Source organism: Spinacia oleracea, chromosome 2, assembly GCF_020520425.1.
Source record: "Spinacia oleracea cultivar Varoflay chromosome 2, BTI_SOV_V1, whole genome shotgun sequence".
In the NCBI taxonomy this organism is placed as follows: domain Eukaryota; kingdom Viridiplantae; phylum Streptophyta; class Magnoliopsida; order Caryophyllales; family Amaranthaceae; genus Spinacia; species Spinacia oleracea.
Window position 1 is genome coordinate 112,303,670 of NC_079488.1, and position 13,706 is coordinate 112,317,375.

A 13,706-nucleotide genomic window follows, 5' to 3' on the forward strand; every position below is an offset into this window, starting at 1 on the left:
TATTCAGCTTAGTGTTTTCAAATGTTTGAATTGGCCACTAAAACCCAACTTGTTGTTGCCACAAAGCTCCCATTTCATTTATTTTCCAGGCATAACAGTCTTGATTAACACGTTTCAAATTAAGTATGGCTATTAAATCGGGGCGGACGAAAAAGAAAATTACGATGATTAAATTCGGGCGGAGTGAGTACTATAAATATGATTTCACACAATCAAACTCCGTAGCCAACTACTTTTAGCAACATCTAAATGTTACCAAATACATTTAAATAAACATCAAGTCAACTAAGTAGTCAAATATACTAAATAATAATGTAATTTGATAACGGTTAATAAAAATAGTAAATTAAACAACTAAACTCCAAATACTTATTGCCAAACAGGGCCTGTATATTTTGCAAATTAAGTTTAGAAAAAAGCTCGATTCTCGTGATCAGACTCTTCTTCGGTGTGTGTATGAGCCTAAGAGTGTAATTAAGGGTACTAGAATACTCGTGTATATCTCTATGCTAGAATACTCGTGTATATATGTAAGCTCATATCAGTTTTGGATTGGTGTAAAACGTACCATTTCTCTAGCTAAAGCCTAAACTTCATAGTTTTCACAACCTTCATCCTCGATCATACGTACCCTTGAACCGAAAAAAGGTTGATTAATACATTAACATATGTACATTTTAGTCTAGTTTAAGGGATTAGATAGCGAATTGTGCTCCCGAAATTCTTGTACTTGCAAAATGAATAGCATTCGATCTATTGGTACGTCTTCTCTATAGACTTTAGAATTCCCAAACCACATTATAGCAAACATGGCAAATGATGAACTATAGTAGAAATTAGACAACACAACAAAGGGAATCATTCTTTTCTACTTGCTTTTGCCTTACTTCCTGCAAAATGCTTCATCTAAAGTGTGCAACGCCAAAGGAGTCAACATGAATAGTTTTAAAACCAAGCCAACCACACAACTTTTCATATTGGATAAATTTTCTAGGTCATACACAAGCTCATACAAAAGAAGAGATTGATCACATATATGTCTGGCGGAGTTAGTTTAATCCTAAAATCAATTGGTGATATGTGTATTTACCCATCAATCTTATATGTTAGTCAACCTCTCTCCAAAATTTTAGGTATGCCTGCTCCTAATCCCATTTCTACCCTTTCTTGGTCAGACCAACCCAACCGATGATTTTCGACAGCGCGCAGAAGAGCCATTGAGAGTTTTTGTTGTCTCGGTGAAGACCAACCCCATCTCGACGGAAAAAAAAAAAGAACCTAATCTATTTCTTCCATGCAGAATAATTAGCCTCAACTCACACGTAGATTAGCTAGTGTTCTCAACAAAGTAATCAGTGTTGTAGTGGAGACTGAAGAAGTGAAGAGTAGTCTTTAATCTATTAGACAACCAATTAGCAAATAAATAAGTGAATTTTAAGCACATTGATCCTCATCGTTATAACTTGTTATTAAATAGTCAAAGTTGACATATTTCAATAATTCAAAACCTATATTGAGGGATTGGCAAGTCGGCATTGGCTAAAAATCATGGAGATCCTTATGGTCCATGGGTGAATGATGATGTCAAGTGAGCATCATTTATTATGTCATTGGCTCATTGCATTGCCAAGGACGAATCTTTATAAGATCACTTGAAGAATCAAACTCGAATGCATGCCAACTACAAAACTAGAAAAAAGACTAATAACTTGGCTTCAAATTGAAGCAAACCCCCATTTTATAATGTTCCAAAAGTTTCCCATCCTTGTTAGTTGAAACCGTGAACGGTAGATAATCGGGAAAAAAATAACATAAACGGTATGGTAACTGAATTGGAAAAAGTAGCGGTTAAACAGATCAGTAACTGTAACGGTTTGTAATTTTTGAAAAAATGATTAAACGAAAAAATTGGTTTTTTTAAAATATAAAAGAAATTAATTTTGGTGTAAATGATAAAATTATGGCCGTTTATAGACTTTATCGCTAGGGAAAGTACGTGTTGTACACTTATGCACTGCATACAACATAAGAATGTGTTTAGTTCAACTTATATTGACCATTTACAAACAATATAATTCAAAATAATATAACTTTTATACAGATCACGTCCAAGATGCCAGAGTTATCTCATATTCTATCGAATGATAACACTGCCAATAAGCAACAATCAACCTTAACATAACTGATGTCTTTATCTTGTTGTTATGATAGATCTTATGTGTGAATTTCCCGCATTCATTTGTAATTTGTATTCACTTTGTATATCATTCAATTCACGCACACCAAAAAAAGAATTATCAATTACCTTAATTAACCAAAATCATAGAAAATATAATACTACGGAGTATACGTTAGGTATTTAGGTTCACATTACATAAACGGACGTAGTCTTTTAAGGTTGACAAATATAATAATTTAAAAATAAGGACGATGAAGATCCAAATCCAATTTTATCCCAACCACCGTATAATACATAACCTGAAAAGGCACATGGTGTTAGTTGTAGGTTAAGTAGTCTAATTTCAGATAAATTAATGGAAATAATTGCAAGAACAGTCGTCAAAAAATCAAAATTGTGGTCCAAAGATCTTAATTCTTCAAGACATACCAAAGTGGTGGGTCTAATGTCCTTCATTTTTCTCCTCCTATTTTGCAACTTGTTATAATTATTGCTCTTTTCTTCTTTATAATATATAATATAAACTAATCTTGATATTTTGTTTTCCATGCAATTTCTTCTTCTTTATATCTTTCTAAGCTTTCAATATATCTATATATATCCCTCTAGCAATCTTTTTTCCTATACAATTTTTGGTAGTCATCTAAAGTTATTAGGATTATGAGTTCAATTACGGTTAGATACGGTTAAAGATGGTTATAAGTCGGGCCGATCCGACTCAACATGAAAAATTCCTAGCCCGACACATGCAAGAGAAAAGCAGGCCTAATACGAGCACAAAGTAGTGGGTCGTGTGTCAGGCCTTGACCGCATTTTTAGGAAGCAGCGCGATAAGGCACGACATGACCTGACCCCACAGACCGACACTCAAAATACGCTAAATTTTGTAAAATTAGGTTTAACCATGGCTGTCTGACCCGATACGAGGGTATGGGCCGTATTATTAAACTTTCAGCCGAACCCAACATGACCTGCTACAAAACGGGATTTGCGTGGTCCGGGCCTTTTCAGGCCCTCAAACTGTTTGCTCGGTTCGAAGCCCGGCCCGTATGAGAAAATTTCTCCGGTTCCTTGTATTGGGGCATGACGACCTTAATTGTTTTATTGTTTTCAAAGACAAAGGTCATTAAGAGGTACTATAGCCGGGTCATAACGACATTACTTGTGATACTTTCATGTGGCAATGTCATCTAATTCTAGTACTCCCTCCGTATTTATTTAAGAGATACACTTGGTCGGGCACGGGTATTAAGAAAAAGAATTGAATGAAATATGTCAAAGGACCAACTCAACCAAAAGCTTAAGCTGATGGTTGAAGCCCCATGATTAGTTTTATACTCTATCACGCCCCCTCACATGAAAGCCCTTTGGGCTTGAAGTGTGGATGCAACATAGGCCTCCTCATACCTAGCGCGAAATATTCCACTTTGAAAGGAGGGGTGGATGAGATTCGAACCCGTGACCTTTGCGTCACGTTGGCTCTGATACCATGTCAAAGGACCAACTCAACCAAAAGCTTAAGCTGATGGTTGAAGCCCCATGATTAGTTTTATACTCTATCAAAATAAAGTAATGAAACAAGTGGGATTGAGTAGATATTTTAATAAGAAAAACAAGTGGGGACCATGTCATTTTAGGGAGTGGTGGGTGGGGGAGTGGTGTAGATATATTATTTAATTAGATGGTGGGTTGATAAGTTACTAAAAATAGTAAGTGTATCTCTTAAATAAATACGACCGGAAAAGGCAAGTGTAACCCTTAAATAAATACAGAGGGAGTACAAAGTTACAACTATACAAACTACGAGGTTGGCGAGTCGACTATCTGATACGAAGTATGTGTTTCAAACATATATCAGTCAACAAAACGACAAAATAGGCGAAAAATGAAGTATCATTCATGTAAAAATAAAAGGTACCATTCCTGTTAAAAAATATAATTCTGTTAAAAAAAGTATCATTCAATTTCTTTTTTGTCTTTTCCTATTTTGTCTATTGCTATGATATGCATTTGCAAGCACATATCAGATATGCAAAAATATTTCTTGTAAACTACGGAGTAGCAAGTTTACATTTCACTATAGAGCCGGGTCCAAGGTGCAAGGTTGAGTACTACCCATGCTTAATTCTAGTTGGCCGAGGTAACAATAAAATGGACCCTTTGAAATAGTCTTAATTAAGAAACTTTAGTGTGGTGTAGATACGAGGATTAGTTCTGTTGCATCATATGTTTAGGCTTGTTATATTCTCCAAATGATTTCCAATAGACCAGCCCGACCCGATACAACAAAATAGGCAAAATTTAGTAAAATTAGGCGTGGGTTTGTAGTAATAAAAAAAACAAATACCTATTTTGTATATACAAGCCATAGAGATTATCTTGTCTGCGCGGTTCGAGGCCCGAACCGGCACGACACAGGCATGAAGTTATAGGCCATAGGCTGGGCCTGAACTGTATTTTCTTGGAAAATAATACGACACGATAAAAAAACGCTCCATTTAGTAAAACTAGCCTTAGGTATGAAGGCTGAGTCCGACACGGGAGCACGTGGACCTGATCCCCATTTTTGAAATTTTTGGCCTGGAATGGCCTAGTCTATACAAACGGGCTTGGAATGGGCTAGGCTGATTCAGGCCAATAGCCCGTGGGCTCGACCAGAAGCCAGTCGCACAACTTCTTTAATTAGCGAGGTATATAACTTTAGGATTCTCAATTAACGGTGAATCATATTTTCGTTTTTCATCCACTTACAAGTATTGTGAAACGGAGGAAATTTGTCGAATTAGATTTGTTCATTTCTTAGGCAAATAATGTAAGGTTATGGCCTTATGGGGCATTAATGGCACTTGAGGGGTAACCATCGTTGCACAGAGTCACAGACTTACTGAGCACATTGTCTAATATCGTCCGTATTATATTAATTGGACCTACCATTTGCAGTACTATTACACTAATCCCAAGTATTTCGACCCCAATTAAAGCTTATCAACTGTTGGGTTACGGCCCATCAATTAGCAATAAGAAAAGAGGGCTGCTTACTTTGGGCCTTTGTTGTGGTACAATAACCCAATGGGCCCTATTAATTTAACAGGGCTATAGTTTTCATTTTAAAATTGGGCCTGTATTGGATGTCTTCATTTTGTTTTGTTTAATGTCTTCATTGTAAGTATATTTAGGATTCTTTTCATTTTTACATAAATTTCATTTACCGAACTTAAATAAGTTTTTTTTTTTAAAGTAAAATTAATTCATTAATAACATAATCTTATGACATATACAATATAAATTAAAACTTGCAAAAAGGAATTAAAATGGATCAAATGAAATTCTAATTCAACAAAACCACGATCGTTATATATGAGATATGATATTCGGCTTATGGCATGTGATAAATACGTTATTTCACATCGTTGCTTGATAAGGTATAGGAGCAGTGGTGAAAACCCTAGATATTAAGGCTTTGTTCGACAATTCTATTTGACTTATTTCAGATAAAATAAGTTCAAATAAATTCAAATAAGTTTAGATAAGTTCAAATAAGTTCGATAAGTTCGGATAAATTCAGATAACTTCAGTTAAGTTCATAAAACTTAAGTTTTTTCATACATTTTTGCACATATAAATAAGTTTATTTCAGACAAAATAAGATTTTTTTTCATATAAAATGACTTAAGATAGGTTCAGTTATGTTCAAATAATAAAAGTTCAGACAAAAAAAGTCGAATAGAAGAGAGATCAAGTAATAATCATGAATCCATCTTTCCCAAATTTTATCTTTTTTTGAGCCACACACCACAACAATTCACGAACAAGAGCTTTGTTCCATATTTTAACACATAATTTGTTTTAGTTATAAATTGTACGTTGGACAATCTTTATCAACCCTTTATCTTAATTCATTAGGTTCTATTTTTTTAATCTTATCCTCACTTATTTTATAAGGTAAGATAAATTCATATACTCCGTATATAAGTTCTGGTATTTTTATATAAGTTCAAGAAAAATAAGGATTACTTAAGTACAATTTATAACCAAAACAAGTTCTAATAAATTCGATCAGACAACATTAAGGGAAAAAAAAGTGAAAATTAGGTTATTAGAAGTTTAGAACACACCACACTCTTAAAATAAATTATATAAAGTGAACAAAATATGATATTATTTTAGAAAGCTCATTTCTCACGGATAACATATGCCTCTTTTCTCTTTCATTTGTATAAGGATAGTAATCGGTCTATGCAAAATGTAAAGAATGTAGAAAGAATATACTAGTGAATAAGTGCAAGGGTGCTAGATTAGGTACCATCCTTGACAATCTCAAAATCAACTACTTTACGTTCTATTACTGGTAGCTAGTTTATCCGGTGGTCAGACAAAGTTGTTTTCGCAAAAGTTATGAAATTCAATAGATGACCTAGACATGGCATGGAGCTGAATTTGATAAGATAGTCAAACAAATTTGTTGCAGAAAAACCTTGAAAAAGTTGTAATCTCCTTTTTTTTTTTTTTATGTTTCGTATGCATGCATGCAAACTTACAAATTAGTTGAACTACTAGCTAGGATACGACGCGTTAGGAATTACATTCATTCATATAAAAGGAAAGATTAGAAAACATCCAAACAAACATTTATTACAATATTAATTAACTTTGGATTTATTAATAAGTCAATAATGTACATATTCTTAATTGTAGTAATTAACAAGTTACTACTTACTGATTAGGAACGTGGTCCATTATTTCCATCCTTCATCAACCACAAATAGTCTGTAATTTTCATGACTCATTAGACCATGACTACTAAGAGTAGCATTGAGAACTGGGCATTTCTCATTTTATAGTGTTTTTTTTCATATCCACGATAATTAGTAGAGTAGTCGTTTAGTTGATCTGGTTGGTTGGACGAAAAATTATATATTTTATCCGTCCCAAATTTATAGTCATGTATTCAAATCGGACGTCTCATATTTATAGTTTTATCTCCTCATTGAACATAAAATACTTCTAATATTACCCTCATTTGACACCACACAAAAAAAATGCATTGAAAACATCCTCATATACTAATTCCCATTCCACATGTACTTTATTAATTTTTACATGTATTAGATTCTACTTTCTCATCATCAATGTACTACTTCCTCCGTCCCTTAATACTCGCACTGTATTGACCGGACACGCTTGCCAATACACACTTTGACCACCAATATCGTTAACTACATATTATAAAAACTTATAAAATATTAACATTTTGAAAATATATATTAAGATGAAACCAACAAAATATTATATAATAACATTTGTTTTCATATACTAGAAATAAAATAGGGTCAAAGTGAATTATGTGAATAGTGCAAAAAGTCAAAATGGTGCGAGTATTAAGGGACAGAGGGAGTATGTTTAAATTTCTCACACTATATTCTACTTTTCTTAAAATTGGTATTTTTAGTCAAACAAAACTATAATTGGGGTGGATGGAGTATTAATTAGTTCCATCTAGAACATTTTGTAGTAGATAACTCAACACTCAATTCTTTGCAACTTATTAGCTAGAGCATGTACATTAGGAGTACTCTCATCCTCCAATGAACTCACTATAGATGATGATCAAAGGCCCAACCCAAACAAAGCCAAAATACTTGTTTAAACCAAAGCCCGATGCTAGTTCAAATAGCCCATCCCAATTTTGTACCATATATACAGGTCCATACATGAGAAGAAATTAACCAATATAAGTCTTATAGGTGGAGTAGCCGAGTAGCCCATCAATCCTATATGTTACTCAATCTCTCTCTATTTAATTTCTTCAATGTGGGACAATTAGTCTCAACTCACATGCGGGTTAATCTTCTCAACATATATGATTAGATTTCGTTCTATTCAACTTGATTTGTCTGAACTTATATCTTAACTTCTTATTTTATCTGAAAAAAAAACTGATTTTATAAAAGTTTAACAATAAAGAAAAAGTAAAGCATGTAAAGAGAGATGTTGATGATAAATAAAGTGTTCTTTAACTGCTAAAGCAGACACTAATTGCAACAATAATTGTGACAAACATTTTGATCCAATCCATTTCATATATCTGCAGCTGTAGAATCTTTGACTAAAAAAAGCAGTTATTCTACCAACAAAGACTTCAGTTTTCAACCTTCACACACAAATCAAATCATACCCTCTTTAATCATAAATTAAAAAAATATTAGTATTACACACACAAACCCAAACTTACAACCTTGGAAATCATGCATATAGCTCTACCTCTCCTAACTTTCTAATTTTAGAATTTCACTTAATTTACTACTATTACACTTTACTAATAATGGAAACACTTCCACTTCCACCTCCTTCCCATGTGGATTCTTCACCCTATTACCACCACCACCGCCGCCACCTCCGCCGCTGCGGCCACTATATAACATTCCCATCGACCTTGATTTACTTAATTTTACTGTTGATATTTTTACTGTTACTTGACCTCTCTTTTTACTACTTACTACTTCTGGCCCCACTTTTACCAACTCCCTAAATGCACCAACTGACTTCGATCTTGATCTTGATTTTGACTTTGATCTGACCGTTGGATGGCATACACGTGTCGTCTCTTCATCAACCAAGTCAACATTGGATACTTTCCTTAACCTATATATTCCTCCCACACTGCTCTCCTCCTCCCAATCACAGCCGTCAAACTCGTCATCCGACGGCGGTAAACCTTCCACGCGTTTCACGCGCCGCCGTCTTATTCTTCCCCAAACAGGAAACCCATAAACTTTGACTCTTTTATATATCTTCTTTAAACAGTCAACGATCACCGACACAGGTGGCCGTTTCTCAGCTGTTGATCTAACACATTTTGCCGCCAACAACGCTAACTCTCTCAACACCGTTTGATCAACCGTCGACTTAATCCGACGGTCGAGAATTCCTTGATATCCACCGGATTTGATCAGAGGCAAAGCCCAGTCTATAATCGACGGTGGAGAATAGTCAATATCGATAGCCTTTCTCCCACTTATGATCTCTAGTAAAAGAATTCCGAAGCTGAAGATATCACTCTTTGTGCTTAGATCCCCTGGCGCAAGATAGCTTGGGTCGAGATACCTGTTTAAAATTTTAAAAAATTAGTAATTAAATAAGAAATCAATAATAATAATAAAAAAATTAACATAACCAGAGGTGTTAATAAGCCAAGCCAAGCCGAGCCGAGCGGAGAATGAGCTCGATCGAGCTTGAAAAATAAAATACATAAAATTGAGTTCAGAATTGATAGACTCGTTCGATATTGATCATTAAGTGTTTTAATTAGACAAATATGTTTATCAAAACTTTCATGTTTTATATGGCTTAAAATTAATATTTATTATATGGCTGAAAATAAATTATTATTATAGAGTTAAAATTAATTTATGCAAAAAATATTTTTAAAAAAGACAAGTAGTAAAAAAGAGCTCGAGATTGTTCACGCAATTTCGAGCCGAGCCTTCAATAACTCAAGCTTGACACGTTAACATTTCGAGCCAAATCTTAGCTCGAGTCGAGTTTTGTTGAGCCGATGATTTTGAAACTGAGTAAGTATATTAAAAAAACTCGAAACTTGTTCATGAGCTCTCGAGCCGAGCCATTAATAGCTTGGCTCATTAAGATCTCTAGCCGAACGTAAACTCGAGTCGAATTTTAAACGAGCATTGTCCACCCGAGCCATTAATAGCTTGGCTCGTTAAAATCCTGAGCCGAACTTAAGCTCGAGTCGGATTTTGACCGAGCTTTATCGAGTAGTTCGCGAGCAGACTCGACTCATTAACAACCTTAATTTACCTAACAACAGAAAAACGCACCCTAACGTCCCCGCCGGTGGCGTAGCCATCACGCGAACATCCTCCACGTGTCCTTTAATCGCGAGCCCGAAATCACCCAACCTCGCATTTTCCCTTTCATCGATCAACACGTTAGAGGACTTGATATCTCGATGGATAACGGGTGGGTCGGACCTATGCAGAGTCCGAATAGCTTTCGCAATTTGTAAGGCAAACCGAACCCGGGTTACTAACCCGGGTGGTTTTTCGTGTTTATGGAGGTGATCATATAGTGCACCGTTTGGCATGTACTCAACTACAAGTAACAGCTTCTTGTTAGGATCAACGGCGTACCCGAGAAGGTTGACGATCCGACGAGTTTGGAGTTTAGAGAGGATTTCAATCTCGTTTTCGGCGGTTTCCGATGATGAGGTGGGTTTTTTAACGGCGGCGGTGAGGGTGTTGTTGTTGAGGACGGCGCGGTATACGGCGCCGTGAGAGCCTTTGCCGAGGAGGACACGTGGGGAGAAGGCATTGGTGGCGGTTTCGAGGGCGGAGTAAGAGAAACGAGTTAGTTTGATTGGTTGTTGTTTATGGTGTTGGTTGGTTGAACGGCAGGTGGAAATGGCGGAATGGGAGTTACAGAGGAAGCGCATTTTAGAAGGAGAGAGAAAGTGGGAATGGAGGAGAGAGAAAATGAAAGAATTTGGGAAGGAAAGAGAAAGGAGAAAGCCATTGAAAGATGAGAGAGAGAGTTTTGAATTGGTGAGGCTAAAGTGGCATGCTTTGTGTGATGTTGAGAATATTTTTACAGCTTTAGTCTTTTTGAAGTGGGTTTTTTTAATGTGTATGGTCCGCTTGGTGTTAGTTTTTCTATCGAATTTTCTTTTTTTTACAAAGTTAAAACAACATTTTATTCGACTTATTTTGTCTGAATTTATATTATATGAACTTTTTTTATCTGAGATAAATTTATTTGTGTGTGGATATAAATGAAAAAAACTTACTCCGTATTTTTTATGAACAGAACTTATATGTTCTTCTTATCTTAACTTAACTGAAAATTGCAATTGTCTTAACTTAACTTATACTCCCTCCGTATTTATTTAAGAGATACACTTGCCATTTTTAGTAATTTATCAACCCCACCATCTAATTAAATAATACATTTAATTTACCCACCCCACCTCCCACCTCAAAATGACATGGTCCTCACTTGTTTACTTATTAAAATATATACCTAACCCCACTTGCTTTATTATTTTAATTCATTCAATTCTTTTTTCTTAATACACGTGCCCGGTCAAGTGTATCTCTTAAATAAATACAGAGGGAGTATGAGGAACTTATTTTGTTTGAAATAAGTCAAAATAAGTTAAACAGAACAAATTCTAAAACTAAAATATGAAAACTATAAAAACTACTCAGTAGTTTTCAGTGTTTTTGTTGTCAGTTTTCAAAATCAACAGGATTACTATATGAGTTACTTTTTAGTACATGATTCAATCTAAATCATTTAAGTTACAAAACCAAATGACAAACAAACCTTTAAATTCAAGTTTAAATTAAAAAATTTATATTGATTTTGGTTTGAATTTTTATGGGGGTAAGTGAGAAGAAGTGGGAAATGGAAAATGCATGTGAAAGTGATGGGAGGAGGAGAGAATGAAAATTTCAAAGGGAGACGTGCGGTGATGAGAAATTGTAAAAGGTGATATTGGTCTTTAATAGGGTGTAGGGTCAATTTCTGTTTCCTTTCCTAAAAGCCAAATTTTACGAATATGTATTTTAATGTTTAAACTTGCAACTTGTGTTTCAAAACTAAGCATAGATGTGGGCCGGGTCGAGTCGGGTTGGGTTTTGAGTGCTGCCACACACCAAGCCTACTTTGTATCGGGTCGAGCGTCGACTCGTGTTGGGTCCTAAATAAATCTTAACTTCCACGATTACTACTAGGTAATTTCACTATTTCAAGTAGCGATTGTTTGAAACTAAACCAAACAATTATTTATAGCTGAACTTATGTGGACGGTAGTTTAGAAATTAAGTTTGATAATGGTGCACAAACGTAAATAAGTTGTAAATAAATATAGATTCGTTACTCGATCGAAATTTTTGATGTAAAATTAATTTATTGAAAGCATCCGTACAAAGTTATTAAAAAACATTTTAACCTTAGCAAAAAGTCAACATAATGTGTATGTCGAGTTATGTAAATATTCTTAAATGTGAGAGTATTTAATTGATTAAGCTCGTAAGTACTACAATATTATGGGACTCAATTATATTCTTTTTTCATGTTCTCTTTCATATTCTCTCCGCACTTTTTAGAAGTTATATGTTGATCGACACAAAGATTAAGGAAAATGAGTTGATTTAACTATAGGCACTATCAACTTGTTGAAGTAATTGTGAAGATAATTCTAATTTAGTTCATCCCACTCATCTTTAGTTAATCACGCACAAATTTTCATCGAAGGATTTATCAGTAAACAGATAAACTCAACCAACTCAGCTAAATATAAACCCATGTAGGATTACTCACAAATAAAAATTGATTACGTAAGATCCTCGATCATAACGTGTATATTTATTGATAAAACTAAATCAAACAAAGAGATAAGATTATTTCCGTGACCATGATCAAAAGATTTGAACTCTAGTGAGAAGAAATGGAGTACTTGCAAATTAAGTAAAGCTTAACTCATTATTTAAAATGTTTTTTGTATGACTCATTATTTTTATTCGGTATAAGATACCTAACATGAAAGCTACTCTAATTTGTTTAATTTGATTAAGATAGAACCAATCCATTTCGGAAATGGAGTAGCTCACACAATTTATATACGGAGTATCTAGTTATCAAATGGGGTTGGTCAATTATTTTAATTCAACTCTTTTTTTTTTTTTTGTTAATTCACCAAAATATTTTAATTTTTACGTTAAGTCTAGAATCTAGTTATGTGTTCAAAATTCTATAGTTTTTGGAGTCAAAATTGGATGCTTTTTAATTATAATCAAGTTCTTATAATTCGTATTAGATAAATTAATTAAGGTTGGATTAGGATCAAATTTTCCAAGTTTACATATCAAATTTTTGTGCTTTACCAACCCCCTCTATTTCTTAATCAAGGACGACTAAGTAGCTACTTAGCTAAATTAAAAGTCAATATACACGTACGCTAATTAATACAAACAACGTTTAATTTATTCTCAACGTAGTACTACTACATAGTCTACATATGATGATTTATTTGACTTTGGGCCTCGGTGAGTTCCTCATTTCCTCGTGTTACAAAATACTAAGGTACGCAGTACGAAGTATCAAATATTATTGGGTGATGATAAAGGTCGCAAGCTGCGACAACATTTAGTTGTCGCAATCTTAGGTGTTGGAGTTTAATTGGTACATGTATGCGCCACGTAGGCTATGCATCATCATAATATTTTTACTATCAAATTATGTAAATAGTGTAATCAATATAAAGAAGGAAACAAATTAGAATATTTAAAACATGTATAATAGAATATATAAGTTAAATATTTAAATTTCCTATTTAAATCACGACACATAAGCATGCCATGTCATCATTGTGACACGGCTTAAAGGTCGCATGTTGCGACCTTTATCATTTTCGAATATTATTTGAAAAATGTTTGGAAGTATGTCTTTTGAATTTTATTTTATTTTGACACCGGCTGAATGAAAGGGTAAAAAATGCAAAAAACTT

The 13,706-nt window shown here is 34.2% G+C and overlaps 1 protein-coding gene across 1 annotated transcript; it reads right to left on the bottom strand.

Annotated features, from left to right (window-relative positions):
* Nucleotides 1-8,343: 8,343 nt before the first annotated feature.
* LOC110801814 (serine/threonine-protein kinase-like protein At3g51990) lies at nt 8,344-10,778 on the bottom strand. The gene is made up of 2 exons (XM_022007249.2): nt 10,018-10,778; nt 8,344-9,283 (listed from the first exon to the last, which is right to left on the bottom strand). Exons 1-2 carry the CDS (start codon nt 10,629-10,631, stop codon nt 8,446-8,448), a joined length of 1,452 nt encoding a protein of 483 aa, XP_021862941.2. The 5' UTR covers nt 10,632-10,778; the 3' UTR covers nt 8,344-8,445.
* Nucleotides 10,779-13,706: the final 2,928 nt, after the last annotated feature.